General features: G+C 34.9%; 3 protein-coding genes across 4 annotated transcripts; 1 reads left to right on the forward strand and 2 right to left on the reverse strand.

Annotated features, from left to right (window-relative positions):
* The first annotated feature begins 1421 nt into the window (after nt 1-1421).
* On the forward strand, nt 1422-2283 carry LOC120086334. The gene has a single exon (XM_039042929.1). It carries the CDS (start codon nt 1677-1679, stop codon nt 2025-2027), a length of 351 nt encoding a protein of 116 aa, XP_038898857.1. The 5' UTR covers nt 1422-1676; the 3' UTR covers nt 2028-2283.
* Nucleotides 2284-3040: 757 nt separating this feature from the next.
* Nucleotides 3041-9003, reverse strand: LOC120085739 (probable phospholipid-transporting ATPase 4). Its single transcript, XM_039041909.1, has 11 exons — nt 8818-9003; nt 6261-8185; nt 6059-6169; nt 5577-5853; nt 5390-5478; nt 5203-5287; nt 4901-5110; nt 4627-4752; nt 4446-4544; nt 4126-4317; nt 3041-4041 (listed from the first exon to the last, which is right to left on the reverse strand). Exons 2-11 carry the CDS (start codon nt 8105-8107, stop codon nt 3367-3369), a joined length of 3711 nt encoding a protein of 1236 aa, XP_038897837.1. The 5' UTR covers nt 8108-8185; nt 8818-9003; the 3' UTR covers nt 3041-3366.
* A 6124-nt stretch (nt 9004-15127) lies between these two features.
* On the reverse strand, nt 15128-20043 carry LOC120087339. 2 transcript variants are annotated; one of them, XM_039044327.1, is made up of 3 exons: nt 19861-20043; nt 18972-19252; nt 15128-15362 (listed from the first exon to the last, which is right to left on the reverse strand). In XM_039044327.1, the coding sequence occupies exons 1-2, from the start codon at nt 19898-19900 to the stop codon at nt 19017-19019; spliced, it is 276 nt and encodes a 91-aa protein (XP_038900255.1). In that variant the 5' UTR covers nt 19901-20043; the 3' UTR covers nt 15128-15362; nt 18972-19016. The 2 variants fall into 2 exon arrangements, with proteins under 2 accessions (XP_038900255.1, XP_038900254.1); XM_039044326.1 differs by lacking the exon at nt 15128-15362 and having other exon boundaries at nt 18623-19252.
* Nucleotides 20044-20338: the final 295 nt, after the last annotated feature.

The following is a 20338-nucleotide window of genomic DNA, read 5'->3' on the forward strand; positions in this document are numbered from 1 at the left end:
AAAGTGATAATTTTCTTGCTCCTACAAGTATGAGGCTCATACTCAATATTGATCATTTAGTTACATAATTTTTTTTTTTCCAATTAAACTCCAATACATAAACTTCAATTTCATTTCACTTAACCATCAAAGGGTGTTAAGAGAGTACGCCCAAATCACTTGTATCACTTCTCTTCCTCTTTCATCCTAGTCGTTGAGCGAGTCACACACAACTTTCCAACCGAAGCAAATCGTAATGCGGTAGTCTACTTACTGGGACTGTCTCTACATTCCTCACCAGTCAAACTCCAGCAAAATGTCCTTCCAAGATCAACTCTTTACTCCATTAAAGCCGATGCCCTTTTTGCCCCTTAGGGCCACCATCATTGATGGCCACAACCTTAGAACATTCATCAATTGGAATATGTTACCAAAGCCAGCCAATGCCTAAGCTCAACAGACCATCTCATTTCACTGGCTTTCAATGAAACCTTGAGCTGAGGGGCCCTCTTCCTTTATCAAAGAAGAAAAAGAGAGCTATCAATTCAATTGAAGAGAGGATACAGCTGCAACTAGCTAATAATTGAGGGCCACTGGATCAACTTTATTGTACTCTATAGGACTGCAATAATGGAAATGGGTGGTGAGATTGATATCTTAAAAACTCCTCACCCATTTGATGGGCAGTTAGACCCACTTCACTCCATCAATCAATGAACAAGTAGTATCGCTTTTCTTAGTGTTTTGTTTATTACACCTCTTTTCAAAAGTTTCAACATTCTCATTTTCCTTCGCAATCATTTAATTCCTTCTCTAATAAGCAAAATATATGCCGTCATCATAAAATCACACAATAAAACTTATGAGATAAGCTAAAGAAATTTTTCGTCACATTTTTTATCTATTTATTTGGAGTAATTTTTAGTAACATCGTAGTACTTTTTCCCATGTTTAGTACGAGGGGACTAGGAAGGATGCATCTTTGGTGTACTAGATATCGTACCTATGGTAAATATTGGGTAGCCAAGTGTTGAGGGTATAATTGCTGAAAGCATCTAAGTTGTAAACTCACTCCAATGATAAGTGTTCTCCTATTCTGATTTTTTCAGAACATTCAATAACACAGTCGAGACAGCAATGAGTTTTCTAATCCTACAAAAATGAGTAACAGAAATTTTAAAAATTCAAGAGAAAGTTGTTTGTACTAAGATTTTTCTTTTATAAACAATTCTTTAATGTAGTTGTATTCTACCTCATTTAAAATGATGTTAATGAAAGTAGTATTCATACTCCCGCAGCGTTCAAACTTCCAATTAGTTTATTTTCTCTCTCTCATTAAGGAGGAGCTGTTGTAGCCACTCACTTTCATTGGCAATGTTGACTTGATGGAAAGGGTATTTTGTGAGCCTCGATTCAAGTGTTTTCATTTAAATAAGAAGTGACTTGATGACCTATTCCACGTGCCAAAGAGTCAACATTTTGCAGCTCATGCAATTCCCTCAACTGAAGACAAATGGAAATGGCAATCCCTAAATTTATTATTATACGTCTGGATCTTGAACTGCTCCAGTCTAGAGAGAAACCTCAATATTACTTATAAATAGCCATTACCCTCATCTAAAACCAGCATAAAAAGCACACCCACAACCCTTTTTCCTTTTCCCCTTTTCCAATTTAGTCTCTTTGGAGTTTGGGTAATGGAGGATTTCAGATCCAAATCTTGCAGAGAAGGGAAAATGCAGATTGAAAGCTACCATGAAAGCAAGACTGCCCCAACAAATATGCAAGATCTGAGGTCTTACAGTGTCAATTATGCAAGTTCTGTGCAGCAGAATCAATCAAACAAAGAGGTAAAGATGAAGAAAGCCAAAACCAGTAATGGATCTACTTCTAAAAGCTGGAGTTTTAAGGATCCAGAATTGCAGAGGAAGACAAGGGTTGCTGGTTATAAGGTTTATGCTGTGGAAGGGAAGATGAAAGGGTCTCTGAGAAAGAGTTTCAGATGGATCAAGAACACTTACACTCAAGTGGTGTATGGATGGAGGTGATATGTTATAGCAATTTGTTGTGTCAGTTTCTGTTTTGGATCTTGAATTTCCTGAGTATTGTATACTATATGTATGAATCTTGATCTTCCTGTCCCTCAAGTTCGTGAAGAAAAGAAAAATGAAAGTTTGAGTTTTGAATATGCTTTTTTTTCCCCCTCAGATTCCATTGAGTTGTGTAATTGTAATTATGTAATCAGTGGGGGCTCGGTTTACTCTGTTTTTGCTCTTGCTATATATATAATCCCAATAGAAAGAACAAAAGGGTATTTGAAAGGGATCTCTGCAATGACTACAAAGATGATGCAATTGCAATCAGAATTGTTTTCTGCTCAAAATTTGGGGTAAATGGGTTCAGGGAAAAATGGGTTCTTTTTGAAATGATGTTTTTCTTCACAAAATCAATGTTTTCTGATATTTTTCTGCGGAGAGAGAGAGAGAGAGAGATGACAAAGAAGTTACTTTCTCTCTCTCCTTCACCGACACCAAACAAGAGTAGAAGAGTAAGGTGGAATGAATGATTCAGTCAAGAATTGGGAGACAGTTTCACATGACAATTATTGTTATCACGTTTGCTTCTCTCACTGATCGCCAACCTATCAAATCAGGCATTGAAAATTCTTTAGGTTCTCGGTCGGTGTAAAGCAGCGAAATGCCAATCTTAAACTAGCTTAGTGGATAACGCCGTTATCGCCATTTCAGGAGTCGATCGATTCTAACATTCAGGGGTTGATAGTTCGACTCTACCGTTTCAGAGGTGGATAGTTTGATTTTCTGCCCACATTTACATTAAAATAAAAGAGACAAAAACCATTACCAATCATCAAGTCAGCCAGCGAGAGATCTGGCTGAAACTGATGAAATTATGCATAGTTTATTGATCAAATGGTCATAAGAGGATTGGTGAACAGATCAAATTTGACAGCAAAACAAATTATCATATAAATGAATGTGCATATAGATGAAAATATAAAGCTATATATAAATTTCAGATGAATAAAGTGATTGAAACAAAGTTGAATGAGGTGACATAGTCAGTTTTGAATCTCTGAATATGAATAAGGGGATATACAAACAAAGCAAAGGGGGGAAAGAATGGGAACAGCAAGCTTTTAGGGTGGTATCAGCTATTCTACAAGCTCTTAACATTTCAAATTCTTTTTTAAGTTATGATACATACATAAGCTCCGGATGCACATTCTTTTTTGGTATAACGAATGGGGTGGCAATAACCCATTTGCCATAACAAGGAAAAAATTTCAAAAGAAAAGAAAAAGATTCAAATGGCCGGAAACTCTAGGAAAAAAATCCAAAAATTTTGAAGATTTAGGTGGAGATATTTTCATGATATAGCAGTAGTAGTAGCATTTGGAGGCACACCAAGGGAAGAGTGCTTCTTTTGCAGCCTTCCTTTCAACTGTCTGATCTTTGCTTCTACTCTTGCTGTGAATCCTATCTTGGTCTTTTGCCTTGCTTTTGATCTTTCCCTTGTCCACATGTGTGTATCTTCAACATCCTTTCTGTAGTATTTGATTTCTTGGATAATGTGATGATCCATTGGATGGAAGCTTCTTTGGAAGGATATGTGGGCAAGATATGGGAGATTACAGGTAATCGTTACTAAAATTGTGGCTATCCAGTAAACAGGGGCAGGACCTAGTGCTTCGACAAAGATTTTATATGCATTCCCAGAGGATATTATCATTCCATAGAGTAAGATGAACAAATACCACATGGCGATACTACCCCAGACGAGAAGGTGTTGGATCCAGGTGAAATGGCTCATTGTGAGAGCAATCTGGCAATTTACTGCCCATATGATGCAAGTAAACATGGTAGTTCCTACGGCAGTCAGATCTGCTGTTTGGCCACCCGAGCGGAATGCCTGGTCATAGAAGATGATGAGATTGAGGAAAAAAGTAACTAGAGATGAGTAGAGAGCGTTCCCCATCCATCCGAAAATTCGAGGCCAGTCAAAGAACAAGTTTCGAGGTCCTTGCTGATACAGTGCAGGGAACTGCAAAATGGATGATGGTTGGTTAGCATATGAACTTGAACACAAATCAGTTTGCTGATTCATATTTAAAATGCCTGTCTTTACCTGTAGGCACACCTCAGAAGAGACATCTTGCTCAAAAACTCCAAGGGAAATTACAGGCAATGAGGTGAGTATGACGTTAAATGATAGCATGTAGAAATCATCATAAATTGATTGCCCAGAAAATCCCGCATATGCTTCGAAGTAGAATAGCGTTAATCCGAATGCAATATTCTTATAGAAGAAATAGCAAATCTGAAAACGAAAATTACCATGTTAGATCAACTGATAATATATAATTAGTTTGTTGACCCTTGGTTTCTTGGAAGCAAAACTTGCTAAACATGACACGAAGAACATAGAAACAGATTGTCTAACTTTACCATTTGTGCTATCCTCTTGTAGCACCAATGACCATGGACTACCAGAAGCCTTTCAAGAAACCGAAATTGAGCAATAGAGAAATCACTAGCCATCACAGCCTGAAAACATCAGGGGTTAAAAGAGGGGTAGAGATATTTATTTAATAGACAAAGTTTAGAAAGGAGAGTCCTTTGTGCGTACCTGCATACCTTCAACCCCACTGATACCGACACCAATATCGGCCTCTTGAATCATTCCTACATCGTTTGCACCATCACCAATTGCTAAAGTGGTTTTCCCAGTACCTTCTTTCACTAACCTTGTTACCTGCAGAAACACCCCCCAAAGAGGTCAAAGTCGAAATCAGCAATTAACGTCTAAGTTTTCCATTCAAATGAACAGCTTAAGTATGATATAAGAACAGTACTAGAGTATACAATATCGGTTAACCATAGCATGAAAATGGACTTCCTACCAGTGCCTTCTGCTTGGGGGAGACTCGACAGCAAATGACTGATGCACAATCAACAGCGAGTCCAAGGAATTGAAGCTTCATATCATCCTCGAGAGCATAGGTTAGAGTCTTCCCATCAATGATTAAAGCAAATGCAGCATGTGGATCATTTTCCAGCTTGATCATTTGAGAGGCATTGGTGATTTGATTCAAAATATTTTCTTTCATGGCCTGGGGTGTAACAAAAAGCAAAAAGTCCTAATTCATATGAAATCAATTTCCTGTAGGTAGTCTCCTGTGCTCTCTCTCAAAGTATCAAATACCTCTTTACCATCCTGTGCTAAAGAATCTGAGGTTGTTGATATGCAGATCCGCTTCATTCCCTGTCGTAGTAAACTGCATGCATATCTGAAGACAGAAACAGTGTCTTTTGCTTAACACACGTATATATATTTTTGAACATGGCATATATGCTGTAAGAAATGCCTTCAATCAATTAGCAAGACTGACCCTATGTTGATGGCAGTTTCCATCTTATCTCCTGTCAGAACCCAGATCTTAAGACCAGCTTGTGCAAGTTTGTCTATGCATTGGGGCACCTAGAACAAAAATATACAACTAGGATAAATAACATATAATAATAATGTATGACTATACATACTAGTAATGGTTCTAGATAAATAGATATTCTGCTCACCCCATTCTGTAACTTGTCCTCCACAGCAGTAGCACCAACAAGGATTAATTCTCGCTCCATGAGGTCGGATACTCGCTCGAGCATTGCATCTCTATCTCCTCCAATGGACGTCTTAGCCTTCTGAAACTCAGTGTTCCAAGCATTATATTCGGCCTCCTCAAGCTTTCTATAAGCAAGTGCCAGAGTTCGCAGCCCTGCTTCTCCGTATTCATTCAAATGCCTTGTGGTTGCTTCCTCATATGTTCTTCCATTCTTTGATAGTCGATCGAAGATGATACTGCACAATTGAAGCGTAAGAGAATTCAGAATGAAGAAAGGTGTTTCTTGTTCATAAAAAAGGAAAAAGAAAAATCCAGTTTGTAGGCCAGTCTTCCGCCGACAGCACCCAGGCTTTCTCTCACACACTAACTTAAAAGAAGTAGTTGATATCTCTACGAAATTCTCATAAATAATCCGTATGAGCCTCTACTGATGAGACTCACCTATCGGCACCTTTGCAGAGAAGAAGAATCTGGCCCTCCTCGTCCCTAATGATTACAGACATTCTCTTTCTCTTGCTTGTGAAATCCAAAAGATTCAAAATTTTGTATTCCCTGTACGAATTCCAAGAGACATCAGCAATGCATGATACAGAACATTCATGGAAAAATAGGCCTGAGCGACATAATCCTAAAGTTAGTTTACCTTTCGATTACTTGGTCAGGTGAAGGATATCTTTCACGAACAACCAAAGTTGATTGTGTTCTCTTACAAAATTCAAAACCAAACTCTCTTGCTGCAACAAGAAAAGCACCTTCATCCGGGGACTCTGCCTCATATGTATAAACACCAGTCTCCTCATTCAGCTCGGGAATTGCAGTGTGACAAATTGCTAAAATTCGGAAGAATAATAGAAGAACATCATGATTGGGTTCATTCAACCAGTTTCCACCTGTTAGGCGGCTGTCCTCAAAACTAAAATACTTTATAGCAGACTTCGGATCCTTGCCATCACTTGAAGTAATAACAGTCTCCAGTTCGATCTCGGACCCTGCTCTGCTATTTGGCATTGGAGACAGTTGGCTATTCTTTTTCCCTTGGACATCGGAATATTCTTCGTCCTGCTCCTCCAAGTCATATGCCATCTGCCTTGCAGCTGCAAGTTCAACCTCACTAGATTTAACACCATATGCAGTGCCAGCAATGGAACATTTCAGAAAGTCCATCTGGTTGCAAGTCAAAGTGCCTGTTTTGTCAGATAGGATTGTGTCTACCTGACCCAACTCCTCGTTCAAATTTGAAGTTCGAGCTCGAGCTGGATTGCCAGTCTCCTCACAATACATGTTAATATCTTGGTTAATGAAGGAAGCTTGCAGAACCTTAACAACCTCGATGGAAACATATAATGAGATGGGTATCAAATATCCATAAAGTATAAGAGCAGTGATTAAATGTATGAGCCCTGATAAGGTTGGCTTACGAGGGTTGTATAATGGATCATGATCATCACCAGTAGTTCGTAAATACCACCAGTCTGTCATTTGGTACTTTGTTTTCACAGCAAAACCTATTGAGCTGATTGATGATATCAATATAAGGAGAGTAAAAAGGATGTAAATAATTTTGTCCATTTTTCTCTCTATTCTACTTCTTTTCGAAGGAGATTTTGTAGCATTCTGCATGACTTTGCTATCATGTCCAGTAAATATCACAACCCCATAGGCATAAGCTGTATTCCTCAATTTTGAATCTCTGAGAAGAATCTGACTAGGATCAAGAGGATAAATCTGCCGATCATACTCAAAGTTACCTACAAAGGTGTAAAGATTCGGGTTTGGATCTTCACAGTAAATTTTTCCAGTAAAATCTTTGAAAGTTGCATCATCATCCAAAGATAAGGTTACTTCCAAAGATCTCTTCACTTTGAGATTAGTCTCACCATCCAAATTCATCGTTTCTACATAACATATACCGTCCTCATAGCACGATGACAAGAGAAGCAGATCGGCTGGAAAGAACTGATCCTTCTCTACTTTCACTATATCTCCTACTCGAATCTTATGCCATGGTCTGTAACCAAAAACACCTTCCCCTTTGTGGACATTCACTTTCCTGAGATTAACCTTCATATCCTGCACAAATCGACGCCAGTCCTCAAGAGCTTCTTTAGCCATACTGAGCCCAACAACAAATACCAAAGGAGCAATCATGCTCACGGCAGAAAATGGGGCAACTGGTGTGAGCGATAACAATGCAGCCAAAAGAAAGTACAAATTGGCAACCCTCCGGAATTGCTCAAAGAGAGCCTTAGGTACGAAAGAAAGAACATTATACTTGGTCGTGGATATGTAATTCGAGCAGTATTTCAATGGCTTTCTCTCATGGAGTTCAGGTTGATTACAACAGACAGTTCGTGAGAAGCCAGGTCCTGTTAAAGGATTTGACGTGTCAACCTCCCGCGCGCTGTCTGCCCGGAGGCAAGCGAACGTATAGAGATGGCTTCGGCGGATCCTCTCCCTTATCCTCCCCCGTCTCATTGACTCGATTTTCATCTTGAAAGGTATATGATAAGGACACCAATGTCAACACGAAATCCCACCTGTCCTTACTGCAATTTCTCCATTTTCAGCCTAATCACAACCATATAAATGAATTAACAAAGAAATCATCCGTTTGAACAATGGCGCAAATCCACCACTAGCAAACGAATACCTAGACAGGTATAAACATTTTAACAAACATTTGAGCTGCAGTCAAAATTCATCTCACAACCATCAAGGTAAATCACGAAAAAGTAATATAACCTCAAAAAAAAAAAAAAAAAAAAAAAAAAAAAAAAAAAAAAAACAAGAAAAACAAGAAAAATCATGAGAAACTCTAAGAAAATTACAGCCAATGCCCTCGAAACAAAACCATTTTTTTCCCGTAAAAGAAATTACACCCAGCAATCCTTCCCAACAACGTCACAAAACAGAAATGGATCAAAAGAAGACGCTAAAACAACAAAGAACCCAGCTCAACGAATTGAATTCACCTCAAATCTCAATCACCATTGACGGTTCAAACAAACAAAAAAAGGGGGGGAAATCCAATTATTACTAAAAATCAATAATGTGGAGCTGAAACATGGATGCAATCATCACCACAGCCAGATTCCTGAGTCAAGAACGCAAGAAGAATCGAAAACAACAGATTTTGATGAAGACTCAAGCCAAAAAACAGAAACCCAGAAAGCAGAAGCAAGAGAAAGAAGCAATGGTACCTGTGGAAGAATCAAGAGCGAAATCCATCCATAAGCGGTGTGGGGAAAAGAGAGGAAAAGAAAAAAGGAAAAGAATGAAGGTGGAAGTTGCAGATCAAGGTGGAAAAACGAAGAAGAGGAAGAAGAAGAAGAAGAGAGAGAAAGTGTTTCTTTTTTTTTTCAATTGTAGAGAGAGGAAATCTAGAGAAAGACAGAGAAACAGAGAAAAACAGGGTTTTAGGCCAAAAGAGAAAGAAAGAAAAACAAAATGTCCTTTCTCTCTCTTTCTCTCTCTTTCTCTCTGTCTTTCTGTCTCTCTCCTTTTCTTATTTTCTCTCCCTCTCTCTCTACCTTCAACTCTGAACCAATGACACGAAATTCCGGGCCCTCCCCTCTCTATATTTATATATATATATATATATATTATTTTTTTAAAAAAACTATTTTCTTAATTAATTAATTAATTATTTTTTTTATTTTTTATTTTTTTTTGGGGGGAAGGGAGAGGGTTTTTACATGGTGGGTTTTGTTAAAATGACCTGTCAAGTTTTTCAAAGTGGAAGAAAGGCAACTCCAAAGGGGGGGGAGAATCAGTCTCTTCCTTCCCATGCCATTCGGGACCCACGTGATCCTACGTGGCATTTTTTTTTTCTTTTTTCAAACAGTATCAAATTTCTGTTCTCTTCTTCTAATTTGTTTTTATTTTTATTTATTTTTCCTTTTTTTTGATTTGTAATTTTTGTAAATGAAAAAAAAAAATTGCATATACATCTGGAATAAGTGGACTGGACCCACCTAATCTTGGAAAACATGGCAGTTAAACCAAACCTTCCTTAAATTTAGACTCATTGTATTCCCTTATTTATCTACAAATGGTTTTTTGTAACTTTGATTTTGGAGTGATTAATCTTTGCCCTATTATTTATTAAGAATTAGAAGTTTTACCTAAATATGTTTTAAATATTAATAAGAATGTAGTTACCATCGTTTTGTGTGGAATCCCTAGATTATCATCCAATTGTCTGATTCGTTCTCGATGGGGATCTCTTCTACATAAAATTTGTATGCAAATTGAGGTGTACAGGGTGGTGGTTGGCGGGTCGTTCCACTCAAAGGTTAGAGAACCAACTGAGAGAACTCTACATACGAGAAGCTTTTATAGAAATTAAATGTTGGTGCATCTTGGCGCGGGAGGAATTGGCTAGATTATTCTTGATTTGGCTGGCTTTCCAGTCTGTGTTGGGTGTGAAAAAGTGTTGTTGGGGTGGATTGTTACCAACTTGGAGGCTTTTGCAATGATTAGGGCCTTTCAAATTTATTGAACCGGGTTAGTGAATGGTCTTCCCCCTTTCCCCTTTTATTATGGAGTTCGATTGTGTTGATCTAATTAATGTCGTTAATTATGCAGCCAGTAAGTTGTCTGAGTTGTGTGTTTTGATGGAGGAGATTGTCTCATAATCTTAGGTTGCCTGGTGTCTAAGAGCAGTGAATAGGACGACGCACCCACCGTCTTGCTCGTGTAGCATGTCGTTTTTTTAAATCTCTTTTCTTCCTTCTCTGAAGAAGTTGTTGTGGATTCTTTTGGATTACTTGTGTTGATTCTCCTTTGCCATCTACAAGGAGGCTTGTATTTTGGATTCTATTTAACTTATGATACTTCTTTTCAAAAAAGATTAAAAAAAACATTAATATTTTTTTTATCCCAAAGTTATAAGTTGAATTAAAGTTTTAAAGTTTGGTCTCTTTAGTTTTAGAATTTAAAATACTCTATAATGTATACCCATTAATTTTCAAAACTATATTTGTTTACTTCACATGTTTTAAAAAGTTCAAGTTATTAATTGTGTTCTTACAATATAAAACAATCTAAAATTAACTTGTATACTCTTCAAACGATATGGTTAGATTGTGATCCAGTTTTTTTATTTTTTTATTTTTTTTATTTTTAGTTTGAACCATGATTCTTGGAGTTGAAATGATACTCAAAACTTTTATCTATCGAACTATGTTGAGATTAGCGGTGTCATCTTGAGATTAAGTTATAGATTCAATACTGAAAATGTATGAGTAGAGATGTTTAAGGGATGAGGCAGGCCGGGAATGGTAACTCCATCTCTGTGATATTTTCCACTTATTTTCATGGAAATCGGAGAGGGGATTCGATGGAAATTATTCTCCATTTAAAGGGGAAAAAAACCAAAATACAATTAATTTTTTTTTTGAAAAAATAAGTTTAATTTGTAATTTCCAACATAATTTTTATTTAAAGAAAAAAATTATCGAATATTAAAAAAAATAATACTTCATATGTCAAAATATAATTAAAATATAAAGAACGGAGTGGGAACAAGAACAGAAAATATAATCTCTATTTTTCGTTTTCATTTAGTCAACACAGAAAAAATTCATCTTAATCCTTTTCCATTCCATGCCCTCGAATGATAAATAGACATTTCTAAAAAAAAAAACAGATAAAAAATTTCAAAGTAAAAAAGTAAAAACAGAGATGGAAAGTTTACCCTATTGAAAAATTATCAATGGTAAATATGTAAATTGACATGATTAGTTTAGCGACCAAATATTATAATTTAACGAAAGAAAAAGTGAAAGTAATTAGTTTCATTTAATAAAAGTAATCGAACAGATTCTTTATTTTGTTTAGGGGTATAGTCAATTAATGGTAAAGTTATCTATCTGAAAATAAAGAAAATGTTGAATTGGATAATATTTATTTCCACAAATAAGAACAAAAGTAAAAGTCCCTTTCTTTATAGTGTTTATTTGGGATTTCGCCTTTAAAAAAATCCAACATCATGAAGGCTATTATAGTCCAAAAGATCTTCAATTTCATACTTTGGTTTCTTTTCTGTTGTTTTCCTAGGGCATGTGTTTGTTAACATTATTTTTGGATAATTTTTCATTTTTTTATATATTAAATAATTTATTTAGGTTCCGTTTGATAACCATTTTGTTTTTTAAAATTAAGTCTATGGATACTGTTTCCACCTCTAAATTTCTTCCTTTAACCAAATTTTGAGAACTAAAAAGAGTGGCTTTCAAAAAGTTGTTTTTGTTTTAGAAATCCAGCTAAGAATTCGACTTAAAAAAATGTAAATCATGGTAAAAAATGTTGATGAAATAGACTTAATTTCCAAAAAAAAAAACAAAAAACCAAATAATTAACAATCGGAGTCTTAATTATCATAAGGGTTGTTTTCAAACAAAAAAAATCAATCAACTTATTTACAAATATGACAAAATATTACTATCTAACCGTGACAGACTGTGATAGACATGTATACGGTCTATCGTCGATTGATAGACGTCTATTATAATTTATCACTAATAGACAATGACATTTCGCTATACATAAAAATATTTTCAACCATTTTACTATTTAAAAATAATTATTCTTATCATAATTCTTTCATTATTTTAATATATAAGGGTGATAATGAAATTGGCTTGTTTGTTACTATAACAATTAGTTAAAATTGACTTCCATTATCATAATATTTTCACAGTAGTTTAGGTTCACATTCTTGCATATGGTGAATTAGATTTTTTAAAAAAAATTCATTGTATGATACTTGTGGACCTATTTAAATGAACTATTTTTATCCTATACCTAGGTAGGTGAAATTCTCCAACTACCAAGAAAGGGTTAACAAAACAAGAAAACTTTTCAAAATTTTGAAATTCAAATTTATTATAAAAAATTTGAAATTTTTATTAGTTTTATATTTTATATATATTATGAGATATATATTGAAAGCCAAAAAAAAAAAAAAAAAAGTTATTTTCTGAAGACATTTGGAAATTTTGGATATATAGTTGAATAGGACACAACAGCAAGTCATTTCAACATCAAAATTGATAATTAACTTTGCTTCAACCTTACTTGTCTCATTATTTGACAATTCCATTCAACTTAATTTGTAAATGCAAAATCTAGATGCGTTAGGTGGAAATTTGCATCTAGATTTTTTTAAAAAAATTTATTTATTGCAATTTTTTTTTAATGATAATTTGATATTTAAAAATTTTAGAAGTCACTCTTTACTATTGAAATGCCCATTGAAATGAATGTTTATTTAAATACCTATGTCCTTTACAATAATATTTATTCTTAATTATTTTTCATTTTCTTGCCAACCATATGATTTGACTTTCAAAATTTAAATCATTTTAATTACATTCCTAGCATTTTAAAAGTTTCAATATTATTCTCAACATAAGCATTTGACTAAGTCTATAGCATAGTAATGTTTCTAAAATTCAATTAAAAAATTGAAGTATAATAATATTTAAAATGATGGCTTTCAATTAATTGAAATTAATTAGGTTAAACATCCACCTTTTCTTATCCAAATAAGAAAGAAAGAGCTAAGTTGGAAAAATAAAAATGTAATATTTGAATTTTGATTATAAGGAAAAGATTAAATGATAAAGATACCTTACTTATTGGCAAAGTATTATTTTGCCTTTTTCATCATGCCCAATATATTCTCTTCCCTCCTCCTATAAACTTTTTAATAGTATTTATGTTTATATACAATTTTAAATAGGTTAAAAAAAATCATTTTAATCTCTATAATTTTACTTTAATCTCTATACTTATAGGTTAGTATTTGTTCTTCTAATAAAACATAAATTTAGTCACTATTACTGCTTCATTATTAATCTTTTTTCATCTTTTTATATCTTAACATTTTTACCACTAATTTTGAAAACATATTCAAGTACTATATGTTATGACATGAAAATTATTACTATTATTGAACCAAATTTGATAAAAATTAACTTTGAGAAGCAAAATTTAAGATTTACTAAAATTAAAAATTTGAAAGAAAAAAAATAGAGACTAAAATTGAAAAAAAAACTTCAAAGTACATACACCAAAATAGTATTCTAATCCATTTAAATATTACACTAATATTTGATTTTAATATAAAGTAAATGAATATGGGCATTAAAGTTGAATGAATGGGCGATGAAATATTCATTTAATAGTCATATATGTATTAGCTATGATAGTTCCATATTCTGTGATGCAAAGTTGATTGGTTCAATCAAGTAGTGTGAAACAAATATTTAACATTAAAAAAATCAATTAACAAAAACAAAAAAAATTAAAAAAACATCACATCATCTTTCCATGATTGTATTTAAATAATGCTAACTAGCAAGGACTCAATACAAAAGTCTCTTATAAATCAAGACTTTTACAAGTAAAATAAATACATCAAATATTCTCACCACTTATAATGTTAGGTTAAATTGAGGTTTGTTGTCTCTTAACTTTTCATATCACAAATTTAGTCTATGAATTTTTTTTTAAAAAAAAAAATTAAAAATTAAAATATCATTAGACATAAATTTCAAATTTATATTTAATAGAGCAATTATAAAAATGGAAAAAAAATTAATTTACACACCCAACTTGGAGTTGATACGATTTAAATCTCGAATTAGTGATTGTATTACTGAAGTTTGTAAGTGCATCAATTAACACCTATCCTTCAAACTTAGTTCAAAAAATATCGTGCGAAATATATAAGTATTTAAAGTAAACTTCTAATAATAAAGATTACATTTGAAAATCGTTCATACATTCAATTCTTACGTGTGTAGACTTCTTCAAATATCAAATTAATAGAATGATCCATTAAAATTTTCAAATGAAATCTTACTTGAGAGTCTAAATTGATTCATTGATGAAAGTTTAGGAGTTAAGTTTTTCCCATGATGTTCATCCAAAAAGAACCTAGTAAATAGTGTAAACTGATACTCACGAAAGTTCATATAACTCTTAGTTCATGGTTTAAATTTAGAGTATAAATTGATATTGTTCCGAACCTATTAAACACAAAATAAAAAATTCAACGAAGTGATACGAAAAGTTCAAAAACACGAACTTGAAGGTCCAAAAACTAATCTAACCAGAGAAAGACTCAATTATATATTATATGAATAGGAGGAGGAAGTTAGTGGGAGGTGAGGTTATGAAATGGATAAAGATAGGTGAAATTAAATTGGAACCTTGATAGTGGAGCCCCGGGGATTTGAGTTGAAGATTTTAAAATTTGGGGGAACGTGTTTCAGCTTTCAAGATAAGTGGGTGGAAAAAGGGGAAAAGAATATGATTACATTACAAATAATAAAAATACTTAAACTAATTAATAAGTAATTGACATGATAAAAATACTTAACCCATTATATTATTAACACAATCAAAATCCGTCCCATGAGAGTGAGGCAGGTGGAATTGAAGGCAGCACGACAGGAAGGAAGGGGGAAAAATAAAGAAATGGAAGGTGCAGGCCAATTCTAAAATAAAATCCAAATGGTATTTCATTTCAATTATGTTAATGTGAAGATATTGGTAGATAAAGTACAGAGTGTTATGAGGAAAATTCCAAAGGGGGATTTGAGATTCATAGGGCGGCAGGGAAAGAACAAGAGTGGACCATATTGCTTGGCGTTTTATGGAACAACTCTTGTCTTGAAACAATGAAGGGCTGCTTTCTTCGTCTTTTGAATCCCCCACGTGCCATTTCCCCTGCCTGCTCCATTTTTCAATGATTTATGGGTATTAGTTTGAAGATTTCTAATTTCTAAACCCACTCTCAATATATATATGTGTGTGTGTAAGAATTTAAAAATATGGATAGAGGACAGTTGGGATTTTTTTTTTTTTTTTTAAAAAAAAAAAAAAAACAAAGGAACAAGGAAAGAAGGGATCATCACAGCAGTACCCAACGCCAGAATGTAGTGCTCTTTTTTTTTAATATATATTAATTATATAAATATTTATAATTAATATATTTTTAGGATATACATATGATTATATAATATATATATTTATTTGCAAAATTATATCTATATATTTATCGGGGTCAGGGTTGGGGACGGGACAGGGATACCATCCCCGACCGGGGACCCGGTTAGAATCCCCAATTTGACCCCATCCACAATCAAACCGAGGATTCCCCACCCCGATTGGGGTGGGGACCTATGGGGACCCGACCCCACGAGGATTTTTGCCAACCCTACCAACTATCAATGACATCTTCCTCACAAGCTTGTTCAACGTATTAATATGGTCGTGAAGAACCTGCCAAATGAAGAATCTCATATTTCAAAGAACCTTAATCCTCCACAATGACGAAAAGACAGACTCACCCATAGGAGAAAGGTTAACCAAACACTGGAAGAAAGACTTAAACGAAAACCCATCCAAAGGATTATGGCTCCAAACTCTCACATCTCTCCTCCCAAGACGAAAATGGTTACTCTTAAGAAGAGAGGGGAGAGCTACCACGTCCGTCGTTTCCCTGTTGAAAAGAGCACAATAGAACCCAAAGGAAAACGTACCAGAGCTCCCTGTCTACACCAAAAAAATCTATCACAAAATGATTTTAAAAAGAAGATAAGTGATACAACCTAGGAAATAACCCACAGAGAGGTCCCAAACAAAGGCAAGGAACTCTTCCGAGATATCTTTCCAAAGATTCTAGTAGGTGCCTTTAATCCCTTTAACCAACCACTCAAAAGGATGGGGGCCATGTTTACCAACAATAATCTTGTGCCATAGAGAATTGGGCTCAACAGAAAAGCGCCACAACCATTTGGCTAAAAGGGCTTTGTTACGCATCCTAAGGTTCCCAATTTCTAAAGCCCACAAAGAAACCGGTTTTTCAATAACTTCCCATCTAATTAGGTGCGAGCCTTTTCCTTTTCCTTCACCAATTCCTTTCCAAAGAAAGCACAAATCAATCTCTCCAAATGCTTACAAACCTCACCCGAAGCTCTAAAGAGAGAAAAGAATTAAACCGAAATGCCATTCAAAACTGACTTAATCAGATTAAGACGACTTGCTTTAGAAAAGAAACCTTTTTTCCAAGAAGCCAACCTACTAGAAACTTTATCCTCACGGGAACCTGCAAGGAAACACACTTTGAATTATTCCAAAGAGAAATGCCCAAGTAGGAAGAAAGAGGGCTCCCAACCTCGCAACCAATCCACTCAACCCATCTTTTAATCTTATCCTCTTGCTCTTGATACCCAAGACACAATATTTGCCCCTGTTAATCTTCAGACCCAACATCTCCTCGAAGAAGGCCAGAACGTGATTCACATCAAGAACGATTGAAGATGAGGCAAGTTGGATTATTATCAGGTAGGGTCGGTTGAATGGAAGAAATAAATAATACAAAATACTTTTGAACTTTGAGATAAGTTTCAATTATGGTCCTAGACTTTAAAAAAGTTTCGTTAAAACTGTGAAACATTGAAGTTTGTCCCAAAAATATCTTTAGAAAGTTCTATTTTTTTCGTTAAAACAAGTGATAGGGATGATCCTCCAATATTTCTATAATGATATGATATTATCCATTTTCGCATAAACCTTCATGACTTTGCTTTTGGTTTCACCTTGAAACTCATACTAATTGGAGATAATTGTCCTCATTCATATACCTACGTCATTTTCTTATCCAGTGTGGAACTTTGGTCGCATTTCCAACAATAAAGCAAAAATTGACTCGACAACTAATGTATAAAAATTTAAAGGTATAAGTGACATCATTTACAAGATCAGAAATCATTAGGGATCAAATTAAAAACGAAAGAAAACAACAGACATTATATGTCAATTTGAGCCCATCCATTTGAGATATGTATCTAAGAGAAAAGACATTTACTCCCTACCTACTTTAAAGTTGAAGATGCAGAATAATATCTTTGGGAAAATTAAATCACCCTTGGGACACGAGATAAGATTACAACACCCCCCCCCCCCAAAAAAAAAAATAAAATAAATAAATATATATGTGTGTATGGAAAGACAGCATGTGAATGGCGATGTCATGGCGCACAGAATGGATCAAGAAAAAGCCCAACCAATAAAGATAGACAGAGACAGGGGAGTGAACCTAGAGGTCCAATACACAAGAAGCAAGATGTCCAGAAATTAGGCTGTGACCTAGGTCAAATTTTCGGACAGCAAAATTGCCCAATCTAAATAACTCTAATTAGAAAATGGATTTGGGTTAGACAGTTTGAGCTGTTGCCTTATAGAGAACACAAAAGACTGTACACAGGAAAATGCTTCAAAGCTTATTTGCTTATTTTGATACATCGAACTATAACTATAGTGTTCATGAAGAAATGAATGAGGTTGGGACTTGGGTTACGTTGTTTGGCTTTTCTAGGATGTCGAAGTTTTCAAATACACCGAAAAGAGTAGGAACGAGTTCAAAATGCCAATCTATATACAGCTAAGACCTCTAGAGGAGAAAATTTAAGTTCTCAAGATACCAAGGATTCCTTATATCATTCCCGATTTTGTAAGATGTCCCCAAGGCCCAAGGGATCTCAAGATACAAGGGATTCATCCTCTACATAAGAGGAAAACAGAGTGAAAAAATACGACAGATAGCAATCACCAAGCTGAACTGATTCACTTGCATCCCTAAGGACTGCCCTCCCATTTCAGAGGCTGAGAATCTGATCAATGTGCACAGGCTCTAAAAATTTTCCTTATACGGATAAATACAACTAACTATCTGAAGCCATTAAGCATGGTAGAAAACCATGATCCTAAGCCTTGATTCTTGCCCAACTATTTTATGGGAGACTTACAGCAGGTTCGTGGGTAGAGAACACATTAAAACTCCCTACGAAGGATAAGAAGAACAAGGCCTTCCCTGCTTTTGCTTGCCTCAGATTAAGATAACATTGATCATACCAATCGAGTAACACATTCAAGAGGCACTACAAATTCCGTATTGGAAGCCTAAAATATGCGGCCTGAAATTGGATATGTCTTGAACAGGGAGAACTTTCATTATAAATTCCTTTCTTACAAACGCACATGCTCCCCATAAAAATAACTAACTAGAAAAGGAAAACAATCAAGCATAAGGCGTAGGAAATGCAGGTTTTGTTGATCAATATACATATGATGGTAACCACAAGTACATGTAACCACCTTGATGGTATTTCTATGTTGATTACACACTTCAAATAGAATGCGAGACAGGTCAGACATAGTCCAATTTTCATGTCAATCTTCAAACTAAGTTATTTTCCGGCTAACGTTTTCAAATAACTAGGTAGATGGCATGAAGTTGCATCATAAAAGAAACTAAGAATCATTGAAGAAAGCAAACCTTATTACAGCATGGAGTCAACCCCCTCCTTTGCTTTAAAGAAAACTAATGATTGTCGGAATCCTTCTTGGGATGAATTGCTCCTATGAGGGCCTCAACCTCTTCCTTGACTCTTCCAAACACTCCAGGGGCCTTTACTTCATCGGCGGGCGTAGTCTCGTCAATATCATCGCTTCTTCCATGTGTTTCTTTGTGATGCCTTGGTGATTTATTGGAGTGGATCACAGCCTCTATCTCTTCTTTCGCTCTCTCAAAAATATTGGGCGATTTCGCATCTTTTTCTTCTCATAGCACACCAATAGGGGGGAAAAGAGAGATAAATGTCAGTCGCCAAACACCTCGAGCAAAATCAAACTATGAGTCTATAACAGTGAAGCCGTTTCTGATCTAAAGGTCCCCTCATAAACAATTGGAGCAATACCTAAACAACCATAAGTTCGAAATTCATATAATATGAAAATAATTTGCTCTAGAAAACGCAGAAGGAAACGTATCCCTTCAGAAATGACAGAAGATTCCTTTCAACTAAACATAATTGATAATCCCCATTGAATCAATCAATCTTGAAAACCTAAACCATGCTAATGCTTTGAAACCGGACATTGCCTTAGAAATAGCCGCAGTAACCAATCAACGCCAATAATTACTGGAAATACGGGCTGTTAAGTGTTTTCTAGCTCGATACGCAACAATCGCCGACAATAAATCACTGGAAAAGTTGAAAAGCGTTATCAACTGTATGCCACTGGATGATCTTTACTTAATGCAAGCTCATTTTATTTCAGAAACAGCATATTGAACAAACGCACATAACATCAGAGCAATCAAAACAGTAGTTCCTAAAAAGAAGTTGATGAGAACGATAAAGAGATTGAAAGTTTGGAAATACCTGAGGAAGAATCTTTGATCTCAGTCTTTGGCTCCTCCATTCGAACTTTTCCGTGGGATTGATTAACCTGATCTCACTCTTGTATCCGTTCGCTAGCTGGGCTCGACTATCAGTTTCCCCGTTTTCGACGAAACTAACAGACGGTATGTACGTATCGACACAACTCCGACAGCGGGACGGCTTGTTTCGTTCTAACGATATTTTATAAAGCCCAAACTTCGGCCCGAGATTAAACATTTAGGGCCTTGGGCCATTTACCGTCGAAATAAAGGAATTGGGGAAGCACTTTCTAATTTATTATTGTTTTTTTAAAAAAAAAAAAATTAAATTATAAATTTGGTTAGTTGTGAGAAAGTTATGGTTAGTACTTATGCTTCTATAAAAATCTCATAAATATTTTCTATAGTATAATAGGTTATTTATAAAAAATTTTATCAAATCATAAAAATAAAGATGGTAAGGACTAAACTCTAACTTT

The sequence above is a fragment of the Benincasa hispida genome, chromosome 9 (genome assembly GCF_009727055.1).
Source record: "Benincasa hispida cultivar B227 chromosome 9, ASM972705v1, whole genome shotgun sequence".
In the NCBI taxonomy this organism is placed as follows: domain Eukaryota; kingdom Viridiplantae; phylum Streptophyta; class Magnoliopsida; order Cucurbitales; family Cucurbitaceae; genus Benincasa; species Benincasa hispida.